Genomic DNA, 14,051 nt, shown 5'->3' with positions numbered 1-14,051 from the left:
TATTTAGAGTCCTCGGTACTTCCTCCTTGACTTAACGCAAGGGTTCCTCCCAACCCGCTCAGAAGCAGCCAGGCAGTTTCTCTGCAGAAAGGCTAAGGCAGCTCCCCCGCGCCGCCCCGGGAATCCGCCCTGTGGAGTTAGGTTTGGACTCCAGGCTGTAGAGCCACACTCCAAGCAGTCCTGGAAACTCCAGGGTCACTGTGACCAAAAGAGGAACAACCCAAGAAGGAACGAGAGGGGTGCCTGGTATTTTGTGCAAGATTTAATAAAAAACAAACAAAATTAGGAATGGCTGCTTTCAACAGTTCTTCAGGTTGCAGCCGAGCCCCCGCAGTTACCTGGGCCGGGTTCAGGCTGCATCTGAGGAGCAGGTGCAGGGGCCGCCGCCCCAGGCTGCGCCCCCACCTCTGGCTCCTCCCAGGGGCTGGGGAGCGGTCAGTGCTGAGAGCAAGGCCGGATGCCAGAGGTCCTGACGGCTTTTCCTGTCTCAAGGCCTGCTCTGCCAGCGGGCCCGTGCCCGCCTCCACGCCCACCCCAACCCCGGTGCCCAGCTAGCTCGTGGCCAGGCGCAGGCCCTAATACTGACGGTCAGGGCGGCGGGTTACAGCCAGGGAGGGGCCCAGCACGACGCCCGGCCCCCACGGGTCGTCTTAGAAATACCATGGAGAGAACGCGCTGGCGAAGACGAGAGCAGTCGGCACGGACGCAGCTGGGAGGGCGCGCGCCCCGAGCCAGTCTCTCATGCATCCAGACCCACAGTTAGGACGACGACAACAACAACAAAAATAAAAAACACAGGTGCAGGCAGAAAGCAGCGCTCGGGCTGTGTCGCCGCAAGCCGGGAGGTGCGTGTTCGGGCTGGGTGGGGACGGCTAGTCTTTCTTCAAGTCCCTGGATTCAAAGAGCTTCAGACGCTCCTGCACCGTCAGGCCTTCCTTCAGGCTCTGGGGAGACACAGACAGACCGTCAGCCGCCAACCCCGCCGCGCAGGTCGGGCCGAGTCCCGGAGCCGTCGAGAGGGCGCACAGAGGGCGGAGCCAAGGCAGCGGGCGGCCTCCTCGCGGGGTTGGGGGGCATGCTGAGGGCCCTGAGCAGGGCTGAGGGGTGGAGCAGGCAGAAGTTATGTGTCCCCTTCAGAGAATTACGTGGAGGAAAAAGAAACGAGACCGTGTTTAGGAAGCTGAATGCGGAGCTCAGGGCTCTCGAGACAAGCAGCGGGCCCACTGGTTTAGCTGGGGGAAGGTGCCAAGAACGGAACCTGCTGTGCCCCCCGGGGTGAGGCCCCCGCTCGCGTGGCCCACCCAGCCCGGCAGGTCTGCCCCCTCAGCTCCACCTTCCGCTCTCCCCAGCGAGAGCCCACCAGGGGGCTGATCAGGCAGCTAGGAATCTGCCAGTCCATTTACTAAGGTTTTCAGAACCTAAAACCAATACTCTGTTGGTGTGAGACTGTGGTCAAGTTTAAATCTGCGTGTTCTGAGACGAATGGCATTTTATGCCCTTTTCCCAAAGAATTCATTTCTGGATGAGAAAACAAACAGAACCATGGCTTTACGGAGAATGAAAAAACAATGGCCCTGGTTCCTCGGTCATCACATCTAGTCTTGCCAACCCCAGGGTCCCGTTTTACGGGGGCGATGCTCAGCTCTGCCCAGGTCTACCTGGCTGCTACACGCCAGAGCCAGGGAAAGTACCGGCTCTGCTAAGACGGGAACACTACAGCAGCTTGAGCAAGACCTGCCCTGGGAGAACCGTGCGGACGGGACGTGGGCCGGCTCCAGGCCTGCTCCCTAAGCGCCAGGAGCCCCTGGGCGGGCCAGAAGCCTCAGAATAGGCGCTTTCAAACAAGGTCAGGGAGCCCCGAGGCTCCCCCTCCGTGCTTGAAGGAAGGGGGGTGAGCTCTGTCTGGAACAGCTCTGCTAATCTTTCATACCGTGGACGTGCACGGATACGTATGCGTGTGGGAAGCAGAGGGGACACGGCTCTTTTACTGTTGAAAGGTCCCAGCTGACGCCCACTGCTGCGGAGGACCGACTGGGCGAGCTGCATCGGGCACTCTGAAGCCGGCCAGGGAGCACGGCAGGGCTGCGGCCGGAACCCCTGCTCCCGTGGTGCCCTGCACACACACGCCTGCCTCGGGTCCTGGTGCCCGCGTCTTCCTCCTCCTGCAGCGCAGATGCACAGGCCGGGGCCTGCCCCTCCGCCAGCCTTGTGCGCGCCAAAACCCCCGGCCCCCTGCCCGTGCCGAGGCCTGACCAAGTGCTCCGCGGCCGCGCAGGGAGGTCCTCGGGAGGCCGGCTGGGGGCATCCCGTCGTGATCACTGCCTGCTGCCCACGCGGGCTGCAGGGAGCCAGCTGCGGGGCCAGCGAGTGTGCCCCCGGGCTTGGCCTGCCTGCACTGTCTCAGAAACCCGTGGACGGGCACGCTGCGTGCGGGGCAGTCACAGCAAGGCGGGGTGAGGAGGGCACCGCGCAGCGGCCACAAGAGCTCTTTGGGTGGCCTGGGGGTCCTGGCAGGGCGCCGAGCGACCTCGCGACCTCCGTGGCTCTGAGTGCAAGGCCTGCCCTTTGTCCTGGGATCAGAGAGTGCTGCCTCGGGGCTCTGATCACTCAGCGCCACTGCGGGTGGCCTGGAGGGAGTCCGGCGCCCTGCCCCTCCCCACAGAAAGGCCGTGCTCCTGTTTCTCTGCCCAGCAGGCCCTCGCATGCCACCAATGGGCACTGGACCCAGGCTGAGGAGGTCACGCAGAGCGCCATTGAAGAACCCAAGGGGGTGTTTCTCTCTGCTCTCAGTCCCAGCAGTGGCTGTGCTGCTCTGAAGCAAGCAGCCAGCTTCCAGCTTATCCTCGAATGCCGCAGGATAAAGAAACAACATGAATAGAACCTGCATGTCCATCTCCATCAGACCCTGTAACCAACAGCACCACGAGCAGTTGTTTCTGGGCAACTTCGTTCCTGTTTTTCCTGGGGGGGGGGGTGGTGTGTCTCCAAACATAGGAGCACACGTGACCCCTGGGGCCTGGCCGTGGCATGTTCCCCTGGGGCCCGGCACCACCCAGGGCACGCCTCTCTCCTTACGTGGGCAAGAACAGCTCCAGCAGTGTGGGAAGACCCCTCCTTGGGGGGTGTTTGTCAACCTTTCTCTGGGAATCGGAACCTGCCCTGGGTGAGGGTGGCGATTTTCTCACTATCTTTACTTTTGCTATTTCTCAGCCAATAGGAAGGGTTTTCCAGTGCAGCCCCGAGGCGGCGCCCGCCGAGAGCGCGTCTCGCGCCTCCATGCCCTGGCACTGAAGCCAGACTCGTCTCGGCGCCCCGCAGGGTCCGTGTGCACACCCGGGAACACTGTCTGTCTGTCCTGAGTGGGTAGGGCCCAGCGGAGGCCGCCTGTCCCATCCCTGTCACGAGAGGTGTGGGCAACAGGCCACAGCACTGCGACAACACACACCAACGCCAGACGTTCAAGCTCCTTCAGACAAAGGTCGAAGGTAACAGTTCAGTTTCAAACAGAAGTCGAATCTTAAGTAAGAAAACCCTACACCAAAGAAAAATCAAGTTTTCCTTTTACTAAAGAGTGTTTGTCACATTTAAAGAAAAAAGCCCGAACTAAGTTTTCAGGCAAACCCAACTGAACTGACCAGTCTTTAAGTCCTTGGCTCTTCTCAGCCCTGTCCTCAGGCGGTCACACTTCCCCAGGCCTCAGCACAGCCCCTGGGCCGGCAGGTGCGGCGGTCTGTGGGCCTCCGAAGGCCCGGGTGCCAGACGAGCCGCCGCCGCTGCCACGGGGTCCCCGGGGGGCCTTCCTGGCGTCTCCCCATCCTAGTAACTGAGTCGGAGGTCAAGCGGTTGGGCAGGAAGCCCGCCCCGCCCGCAGGGCCGGCTCTTGGCACGGCTCGACTGCAGAGCGGCCAGCCCTCGCAAGGGGACTGGGCTAGGGACGGGCATCAGCCTCGGTGCACATCGGTGGTGCTAGGTCTTTCCTGGCTAGCATTTCACGCACGCGCCTGTCCTTTCCTTACGACAAAGCCCTGAGCGGCAGCCAGTGAGATGCTTTCATTTTGTTTTAGGAAAAAAAGTGCTGCTGAAATATTCACACCCCAATACCTGGAACTATTTTTACTTGCTATAAGCTGGTTCTGCAGCTCACTAAGTAGTGGGTATTTGCAACCTGCCTCTTCAGAGCCCTCTTTCCAAGCTGCAGCCCATGACTTACAGATTCCTCAGGATTACCTAGAAGCCCTGAGGACAGAGAATTTGGAAGCTACCACAAGCAACCTCTGCCCGGCTGAGCACGCTCAGCCAGCACACCCGCCTGCCCCGCGCTGGCCTGTCCGTGGCGCCTCCTGATCAGACACGGGGGCTTCCCTCTGGCACGTGTGCGCTCCTGGGCTGCACAGGCCGCCTGCATGCATGCTGACAGGGCCAGGAGCCGCCCCGACGCGGTGCTGGGCCTGCCCACCGAGCTGGGAGGGCGCCACCCTGCTAAGAGTTCTCGTGCCAGTTAGCGCCCTGCAAGTTAGAAGAAACTCTGGGTTTTTCCTGTGTGGGCTGGAGCAGGATGGATAGAAATAAAGTGCTCATGAAACAGGCGTGTGGTGTGGTGTGAGCAGTGCATGCAGAGTGGGCCGCCGGGGTGGTGAGGTGGTACCTACATGACAGGGGACCTGGAATCAGGCTCGTTTCAGTTATCCCATGAGACCTGCTCAATTACGGACTGTCAGAGGAAAGAGCAGAAGTAAGACAACAGGCACAGTAAACCCCAGATGAGCGCGGCGTCCCCGCCCTCCACCCGTCTCCCACCGGAGGACGCCCAGGGCCAGGCTGCAGGGTGCATGCCCAGCTCGGAGGCACGCACGGGGCTGCCACGACGCAGCCCGGGGGCATGCAGGCTGCCTCTTCGTGCCAGGGCCTTGACGTCAGTACTGAGGGACTGGGCACGGGTGACCCTGGAGGGCAACAGGGCCGACGGCAGGAGGGCAGGACGGCCGGGCGAAACCTGGGTCGGTGTGCCAAGGCCAGAATTGCTCCAAGCCCCGCTTCTCCCAGGCCCGACCCCGCAGCACTGTGGTCGGGAGGCGGCCCCTCCCCTGCGCGGAGCTGTCAGGGCAGGCCTGGGCTAGGGGCTCTGTGTTGGTGGGGGCGCCGGCCGGTAGGCTGGCTCCTGGCTCTGGTCCGGGCTCCTCTCCCCAGGACCCGCCCGAGCCCCGCACCCCAGGGCCCGCACGCCAGGCTCACCTTTGACCTGATGTTTCTGAGTTGCCGGCTGACACAGGACCTGTCTTTCTTCAAGAAGTCAGGGTTGCTTTTAGATTTCATTATATCTGAAGGAAAAAACAAACTCCTTACTTTCGTTTTCTAAAATCCTCTAGGTCCAGACTAAATGTTTAAAACCTTCCCGAGCTTCCTGCACACTTAAGGCAAATTACATTTTATCAACTTTACGGGAATTCAAAGCCAAGAACCACGGAACGCCGCGACCCCCTTTAGATAACGCCAAGCACGGGAAGGCCGTGGCAGTGCCCTCAGGGGCTCCTGCCCCGCCGGCCAGGATGCGGCAGCAGCACTGCAGCAGGACACAGGCTCCTGGGCCGGGGCCGAGTCGCTCAGCAGACCAGTCGCCCCATTATTTGTTTATTCCCTGCTTCCTTCCTGACCATAAAGGACTGTCACAAAATTAAAAGGCCAAGTCTTTCTCTTAATCCACTCCCACTGAGAGAGCGATTGTTAAAGTCTGGGGTCTTAGCCTTCAGACTTACGAAGAACGCCTCCATCCCCAGAGCAAACGTGTAGATGGGAAGACTACCATGTACACTGTGTGGCCTTTCCTTTTCCCTTGATATCTTTATGGCTCTCTTCCCACATCAAAACAAAATACCTGCCGGATCCTTTTCGTGACGGAGTGGTATTCTACTGCTTGGCTACACCATGGCTTAAGCAGTCCCCTACTTGCTCCTTCTAGATGGAATCCAGTTTTCGCTCTTGTACAAGTGCCGAAACACCCAGTTCACACGCTCCACTGACTGGTCTTTCTCAGGAGTTGTTAACAGATCGGCAGGCTAAGGGACCTCCTCCGTCTTCCCCTCTGTCCCCAGCCACCCAGAACGCCTCCCCAAAAGCACCCACTGTTACCATTTTGTGACCCTTCCCGATTTAGTTGACAGTTTGCAATTGTTGTCTTTGGTTTAAATTTGGCTGCACATGTCCTGACTACCGCCCAGGAGGATGGCCAACGTGTCCTCCTGGCAGCAATCCCAACCAGTTTTTCCTCCAGGCATTTATCAGTTCTGCCATTACCCCTCATCCCTGGCTAGTCAATAGAAAGACCCTGAATTTTCTGGCTATTAGTGAGTTAGAACATCCTCTCACAGGTTTGTTGGTCTTTTAAAAAGCAACATGAAGGGCGCATGAATAACGTATTTGCAGGTACTTGATAAAATGTTAGCTCTCAAACAGCCCTGCAATTTGTTTTTGAGTCAGTACCTTTGTATTTTTAACAAAAGGGAATCTGTGGGTCCCTGCCACCGCATTTGCGCAAGGAGAGCACTTCCTACCTTGCCCCTCGTGGTCTTTTGCAGATTTCATGGAAAACCTTAGGCTCATGCAACTAGTGAGAGCTGCTTCCACTAAACGACCGTGTTCTTTAGGAAAACGGAAAAACAAGACTGACTAGTAAGAAGCCAGCATGCTCACCCCGTTCCCAGAGGGGAGACCGCACCCCGGAGTGGTGCGCGAGGGGCGGGGCTTCCTGCACTGGAGGGCAGGTGAGGAGGGTGGGCGCCTGCCAGCCCAGCGGGCCCACGGCTGCTCCCGCCCTGGGCACTGGGCTCCTTCGGCACCGCCCGAGTAAACCCAAATCTGCTTTGAAAGAGCACCTAAACTCTAGGACCACAGTGGCACGAGTCACTGATGAATAACCAAGGGCTTATGCTCTGAAGGGCACCTTACCATATCCCGACACAGTGGTGTTTTCAGGGGACTTGTCGCCCAGCGCCTCTGTAGCTGCTTTGAGCTGCTCTTTCAACCTGCTGATGTCACAGTCTGCCTTTGCCTTCACAATGCTGAGCTCTGTGTAGATGTCTTTGTACTTATCGCTGGCGTACTTCTTGTCCTTGGGAATAAAAGGATGCAGAATCAGATGGCAGCCAGAGCACGTCACCCCCAGGACTGCCTGCCCTGGGGCTACAACCCTTCTGGGGAATTACTGGTTGCTGGCCCAGCGCCCAGGCCCCCGCCCACCTACAGGCAGGCTGCGCGCTGACCTCCGTTTTCCAGAGGCAGAAGCGGGACGTGTGGGAGTGTAACGGTGGGCCCACCCGAGATCCTCTATCCAAACAGGACAACGAGGCTCCCGGGAGCTGCCGGGGCCTCGGGGGAAGTGCAGCCAGGGCTGCCCGAGCCAGCGAGGCAGCTGCTATCTGCCAACGACGGCTCAGCTCGGGGCTCTAGCTGAGATGGCGCCCGCTCTGTTGGGGGCAGACTGGGTCCCACCAGGGACTCAGTCATCGGAGACAAGGGGCCTGACCAAGCTCCGCGTGCTGGACGAGGTCTCTTCCGCTTTACGGCGTTTCTCTCTGACCTCAGCGTGCTCCGCGAAGGCACAGGAAGCACAGGAAAGCCACACCGCGGCGTGCGCCACCAGAGCAGCCCCTCGGCGTCAGCCCCTGGCGAGGCCGGCGCTCCCGGGAGATGGGAGCTTGAACACCTGGGCTCCTAGGGAGGTGGGCCCCTCCTGGCAGCCGCAGCCACAGGTGCCCAGGGATGGCCCTGCCACCTTGCCGTGCCCCACAGGCCCCAGCGCCCCCTCCTGGCAGCCGCAGCCGCAGGTGCCCAGGGATGGCCCTGCCACCTCGCCGTGCCCCGCAGGCCCCAGCGCCCCCTCCGTGGCGACGCAGCAGTTACCCGCAGCGCTGTCTGCAGCTCGTCCTTGAGAGAGCTAATCTCCTGCTTCAGGTACTGTATTTCCGATTCCTTGACCCGCAGTAAGACCTGAGGTGAGAGGAAAATGGGGGCCAGGGTTCAGGAACAAAGAACCGTCCAGCGCCTTCCAGGGCAGATGTGGGGGGAACAGCGCCCCCCGCACCATCGGGAGGCAGGGCAAGGCCACACACGCCTGCTCAGCCTCTGCCGCTGCCACTGGAGATACCAGACAGATCTCTCAAGTATTACTCAAAACTTAAAAACCGTATGTGAAAGCAAAGGCAAACCATCACCCCAGCTTCCTCCTGGCCCCCTGGCCCCTGGTCTTACTTAGCTCTGGGGTTACTGACTTGCTTCTCCCCCGAGGTGGCCTCTCCCGGCTGTCCTGCCGGCGTCTCGGCCGACCTCAGCCACCTCCAGCCCTGCCCCCGAAAGCGTGCACGAGAGATTTTCACGACGACTTTTAAGTGGGTGCCTTCAGAAAAGCACACCTAACACATCAAACCCAATCGTTCCGATTTACAACGGACCTCCTCACCCCAGAGTTCGGGTGCTGCGCGCTCCATGCCTGCAGCCCTGCGGCCCCGTAGCCCAGGGGCCACTATTCGTGGGTGTGCCGGTCGGAGGGCGAGGAGCTGGGAGGATGTGGGTGACTCCCCTCCGCCCCCCAAGGGCCTGACAGCGGCTCGGGCTGCCGGGCAGTGAACTCTCATCTTTGGCTGCCTTGGGGTAGCTCCTGGGTCTCCTGCACCTTGTGCCTCTCCCAAGGGCGCAGGCCTTGACCCCGGGTGGGGCCTGCGGCACGCAGGGCGGGAGGGCCGGGCTGGAAAGCGTACCTCGAGCTCGTAGGCGTCCTTGCCCTGCGCGAGAGGCGAGCCAGCAGCCTCCCCGCCCCCGTCCCGCGTCAGCAGGGTCCGCAGCCGGGTGATCTCCGCAGCCAGGCGGTTATTTAACTCCTGAGGGAGAAGAGAGCAACAGTGACACCGCACTGCCGGGGCAGGAATCAACAGCGCTCCGGGAAAGGGGCTTCCTGCCCATGATACTGGAGATGAGACTTTAAGCACGGGGCTGAGCAGGGTCTCGGTGCCTCGTCCAGTTGCAGACTGGGCGCCTGAGGGGCACCACCCGTGCCCCCTGGCCCTGCGGGAGCTGTGAGGTGGGTGTTGGGGTGTGGGGAGTCTGTGAGGACAGCTGGTGCTGGTACGTCCACGAGGCCCCCTCCCTCACGGCGGCACTGATGGCAGGGCCACTCCTGCCAGGGTCCCCGAGAGCCCGCCCTGTGCGGCTCCCAGCAGCCGGGGCGGCCAGCACGGGGGGGACGTGCTGGCGGCTGGACTCGGCACCACCGAGGCCAGGGCATCCTGCTCAACCTGACACGACCCTCTCAGCTGGCCTGAACTAGAGATGTGCCCCGTGTCCTGAGGGAACGCTGGCAAGAGTAACCCGGCTGGTGGAGGAACCGAGCAGTTTCAGCGGCCCCGCCCCAGGGGAAGGGGCTTCCCGCCCTGCAGCCACCAGCCCAGGCGTGACGCCAGCAGCTCAGTACTCCCGGCGCCAAGCCAAGGCACCCAGACCTGAGCGCCTGCCGCCGCGGGCTCACCTGGTTGTGGGCGTTGAGCTCCTGGTTCTCGCGCTGGCACTGCCGCAGGGCCTGCCGCTCGGCCTCCAGCGCCTGGGCCAGGTGGGCGTTCTCCAGGCACTTCTGCGAGTACTGCTCCGACAGCACCTCCAGCTCCCGCTGCACCGCCTGCAGCTCCTCCCTGCGGACGGCACCCGCTCAGGCCCCGCCGCCCAGCCCGCCGCCCCCGGACACCAGGGCTCAGTCATGCACCGCGGGCAACGCAGCACTGGAGGCGGCGCGTGGAGCGCGCCCTGCTGCCTCGGCGCGGCCTTGTGCGTTGAGCATCAGCTGGAGAGCACTTCAGGCGAGGGAGCCCTCTGGTGCACCCTCGCCCAGCCCGCCCTCACGTGCTCTGCACTCCTGAAGGCCAAACGCTCGGGGCCAGGAGTCTGCGTCCTGCCTGGGGGCCAGCCCTGGGTCTCTCGGCAGGCGGCTCCGAGGCCGCCCGGAAGACGTGAGCCTCAGGACGCAGTTCCTGTCGCCGCCCTGCTCTGCCCAGGGCGGTCTCCAGCCAGTGGCTCCAGGGCCAGGCTTTGGGAGAAGCCTCCAAGCCCCTCTCCCTGGGAGCTACCGAGGCAACTGCCGATAGAGAGAACGACTCCTGGGGGCGGCTGCGGAGACCCTGAAAGCAGCCATTTCAAGGTGTATTTGTTGTGCCTTAGCCTCTGGGTTCCAGCAATGACTTGCTTTTTCCTGTCAGAGGAACAGGGCTCTGCCAGGCACAGGGGGGCTCGCTGCGGCTGGAGGCGAGGAGGCGCCGTGGCACTGGGTCACACTGCCCCCACCACCCACCCCAGGCCCCCTACCTGTGCTGCTCTGGAAGGTACCACCCGCCCCTGCCATCCCCAAGCCCTGCCCAGGCGACTCACAGGTACTGCCGCCGGAGCGCCTCAATGTCCGAGTTGACGCTGCTGATCTGGGAGCGCTGGCTCTTCTCCAGCTCGCGCTCCATCTCCTCCCGGTGGGCGTTCTTCATGGCCTCGATGGCTGTGAGCAAGGACCCGGCTCAGCCCCAGGTCGGGGCAGGAGCAGCCGGGAGGCGTGCCTGCCCCAGGCCTGTCAGTGCTTCCCCAGGAAGGGCCAGCGCCCCTCGAGGGGGCGGCCGCTCTTTCCCACGCGCCACCCGTCATCAACGCCTTGCATCGGCGTGGTCGTTTTAGCACTGTGCTACTCGCTGTGTTGCTTTCGTAGCGCCCATGTTGACCCTAGGGCTCACGGTGTTGCACAGTCCTGTGGGTTTTTTATTGTGTGCTCCATTTTTTTTGATGTTAGAAGAAAACCCAATTAAGTAAACATCAACATTAAACTCAAGCACGAGTTTTTAATGAAACAAGCATGTTTCTGGGGTTGGTGTTTTCTTCCTTGGTGCCAGACTAAACAACCGCTGTGAAGCACCATTCGGTTAAGCTGGGCTCAGCGTGCCTGCCCGGAGCAGAGCACAGCGTCTGAGCTGAGGCTGCAGCAGAGCCTCTGTGCTCTGAAGCGACGGGGGCCCTGGGCAGAGGCGGCCTCCCACCAGGACACGCCAGGGGCCCCGCTCCGCGCCGTTCGTCCTCGCACTCTCCTAAGTCAGCCTTCCCCTCAGAAAACACCCTCCCGGGAAAGTTCCTTGAAATGAAGCTTACACCCTAACCAAAAGGGGTGGAAGGCTAGTCTTGCTCTGAGCTGTGCGTTCGGTGGAGAAAGCACCTGCTGTGCCCGCCCGACCCCCGGCCGGCCCACCTGAGATGGTGGCGGCCGTCTCCTCGGCCAGGAGCCGGTCCTTCTCCTCGCGCAGTTTCTCCAGCTCCCGCTGGTGCTGCCTCTGCAGGTCTTCTATCTTCTTCTGGTGGGTCTCCTCCATCGCCGCAAACCCTCGCTCGCACGTGGCCTGGAGACGCAGAGCAGCAGTGGCACGCTGAAGGCCTGGGCCGAGCCTCAGGCCAGCCCTGCGTCATGGGGCGCAGCCACGCTCCAGGCCACCAGAGGGCCTGCCGCCATCCTGCCCTCACACCACAGGCCCACGGGGCTGCTGGGTGGAAAGGCGGCACTCTAAACGTGCCGGCCCCAGGTTTCCAGACTGCCTGCCAGGCGGAAGGGGTTGGAGTGCACAGTGCGGCTCTCCGTTTCTGGCGTGGAGCTTACCAGGGCAAGCCCAGTGCCAGCCACACCTGAGGCATTTACTGGACAGGCGTGCATGGTGACAAGTCACGGCTCACCTTCTCTACCCACTGGAGGGAGCCCCGGCTGCCAGTGGCTAGTGGTGGCACCGCGCGGGCCAGGCTGGGTGGCCCTGCTGCTGGCCAGTGCGTCCCCAAAAACCTCCAGTTTCCTCAGCTGTTAACTGAGGGAAGCAGAGGCTACACTGTCTCTTCCCTCTTGGCCTTCATCCTGTTTCTTTTCCCTTTCATAGGCGTACAAAGAGGAGCACTTAACAGCACTAAATCTAACTGGACACGATAGGAGTTACTTTGCCTGGGCTGGTTCTACCTGAGCATGCAGGTGGGAGGACCGGGGGTGTGCCCACGTGTTGAACCCGAGCCTGCTCCCCGAGCCTCTTGCCCACGGGGTAGCTGCCCAGGACGGGTGGTGTGGGGCACGGAATCCAACTTGGTCTAAATCCCTGTGAGATCCACTTGAGAGTGGGGCCCCTGCCTCTTACTGACTTTTATAAAATGGGACAATGTGGTAATTGGCGTGTCAGGCTTTGAAGGAACGGTACTGCTGTCACAGCAAGTACCGAGAGAGCAAGAGCCTGCTCGGCGCCCCCAGCTGGGCCCCTGGCGGCCGGAGGCCACTCGGCGCCTTCCCCGCGTTCTGAAGCCCAGGGTCAGTCCTGCCGCGTGGTGGCTCTGCAGTGGCGGGCAGCGGGCCTCAGCTCCTGCCCACTGTGCGGGCACTGCCCCCCGGGACCCCGTGTGGAGCAGGGTGGTGGCCCCCATCCGGGTCTGAAGACAGCCCTCGTCCCGGCCCCAGGCCCACCTGAGCGCCGTGCTCCCTCCTGTGGGCTTTCTTAACACATGGTCTCAAAATCCTGACTCCGGCTGCTTGAGGGCTTTGGAATATTTGAAGGCAAGGGTCAAGAGTCTTGAACCAGAAACTCTCTGAAGACCCAGCTGCTTCCTTGGAAAGCACAGGTGTTAAAACAGGACTAAAGTCTGAGCAGACTGTAACTTCTAAGTCGCTGATCCTTGCAATCTACAACTGCTTTTCAGAGTGGTGGAGGAGCCATCGGCCAAGACCTGTTCTCCTGGACAGGGACAAAATTCTGATAACGTAGCCGGCATCAGCTGGGCCCTCAAGTGTGCTGTTTAGCTATGAACCCTGCACATCTGGACAGGCTGGGGGCTCCCGGTGGCACAAGGGCAACCTTAGCCCCCAGCGATGCATCCTGTGCCCATCTTGGAAGGACATCACGGGCCGGCGCCAGGAGTCTGCCAGGAGCACAGCCCTTGCCCAGCTCCCCCTTTCTGACTTCCTGCCAACTGGAACACAGCGTGTCTGGGTCTCAGCTGTACCCAGCTGGCCAAGGAGGGGGATCTGGGGACCCTTGAGGGCCGGGAGCGCCTGGCTCCCGGTAAGACCCGGTGCAGGCCCAGACCTGCCACCACGGCCTGTCGGGGAGCTGCTGGGGCGCTCCAGGCGAACAGGCCAGGGTGGACCCCACTGAGCCTGTGCCGTCTGACCTCAACACCGTAGGTGCCACCAGGTTTGCACGGGAGGAAAACAGCCTTGGGAACTCTGTTCGGCTCATAATAGCTTTTAAAGGGGTTTGACTGACTTGGGAAAAGAACAGTGAGAAACAAATGGCTTCTCGGTGCCCCCGAGAGGGTGCTGTTGATGACACCATTGTAAGGAGGGTGACGATGAGCCGCTGGTGCATAACACGCTTCTCCTCTCTTCCAGCTGGAGGGGAAGCTCAACTGCTGCCGTGAGTAAAGGCAGCCCAGAGCCTGAGCTGGATCCAGCTCTGGCCTGCGGGACGGGGCGGGGGCAGGCGTCATCTCACAAGGCACAGCTGGCGACGAAGCGCCTATGGAAAGGAGCTGGGCACTCGCCAGGTGGAGCTTCAAGCGGGCGAAGGACAAAGGGGCAGACGTTCGAGGGCAGACCTTTGAGTCCAACGGGGTGACGTTCAAGAGGGTGACGCCAAGAGGGTGAAGGCAGGAAGCTTCGGAAGAAAGATCCGAGCAGCCTGTGCATGGGGTGGGGGTGGTGGGAGACCCCGGGCCACCTCTGTGTGCGGGGGCCCGGGGTTCTGCCCGAGGGGGCAGAGCGTTCGTGGGGCAAATCGGGGCCGGGGAAGGTTACCGCCCAAGCTCCTGAAACAGGGCCTGTGGGCAGCTGAAAGCCGTGTTTGGTGAGAAAGCCCTTTGCATGCAGATGGCCAGGCCAACGCCAGCCCGAGGACAGGGGTGGACAGGAGGCTGACTCTTCGCGCTGCCTTGCAGATACTCCTCTTTGCGGAAACCCTCCACCCCCCGCTCTGAGAAGAGCGAGAAGAAAACTGCCCCCTCCACCCCCCAGGAGCCTGCCC

The 14,051-nt window shown here is 61.6% G+C and overlaps 1 protein-coding gene across 1 annotated transcript in view; it reads right to left on the bottom strand.

Moving 5' to 3' along the window:
* Positions 1–247: 247 nt before the first annotated feature.
* Positions 248–14,051, bottom strand: part of MPRIP (myosin phosphatase Rho interacting protein) — a 129,968-nt gene continuing 116,164 nt past the window's right edge. Inside the window, 8 exon segments of the mRNA XM_023584980.3 lie at positions 248–944; positions 5,233–5,318; positions 6,943–7,105; positions 7,897–7,983; positions 8,751–8,870; positions 9,515–9,674; positions 10,405–10,522; positions 11,258–11,405. Of these exon segments, the coding sequence (XP_023440748.2) occupies positions 873–944; positions 5,233–5,318; positions 6,943–7,105; positions 7,897–7,983; positions 8,751–8,870; positions 9,515–9,674; positions 10,405–10,522; positions 11,258–11,405 (954 nt within the window). The 3' untranslated portion in view covers positions 248–872.

The sequence above is a fragment of the Dasypus novemcinctus genome, chromosome 21 (assembly GCF_030445035.2).
Source record: "Dasypus novemcinctus isolate mDasNov1 chromosome 21, mDasNov1.1.hap2, whole genome shotgun sequence".
In the NCBI taxonomy this organism is placed as follows: Eukaryota; Metazoa; Chordata; class Mammalia; order Cingulata; family Dasypodidae; genus Dasypus; species Dasypus novemcinctus.
This window is presented reverse-complemented; position numbering and strand designations above follow the sequence as displayed.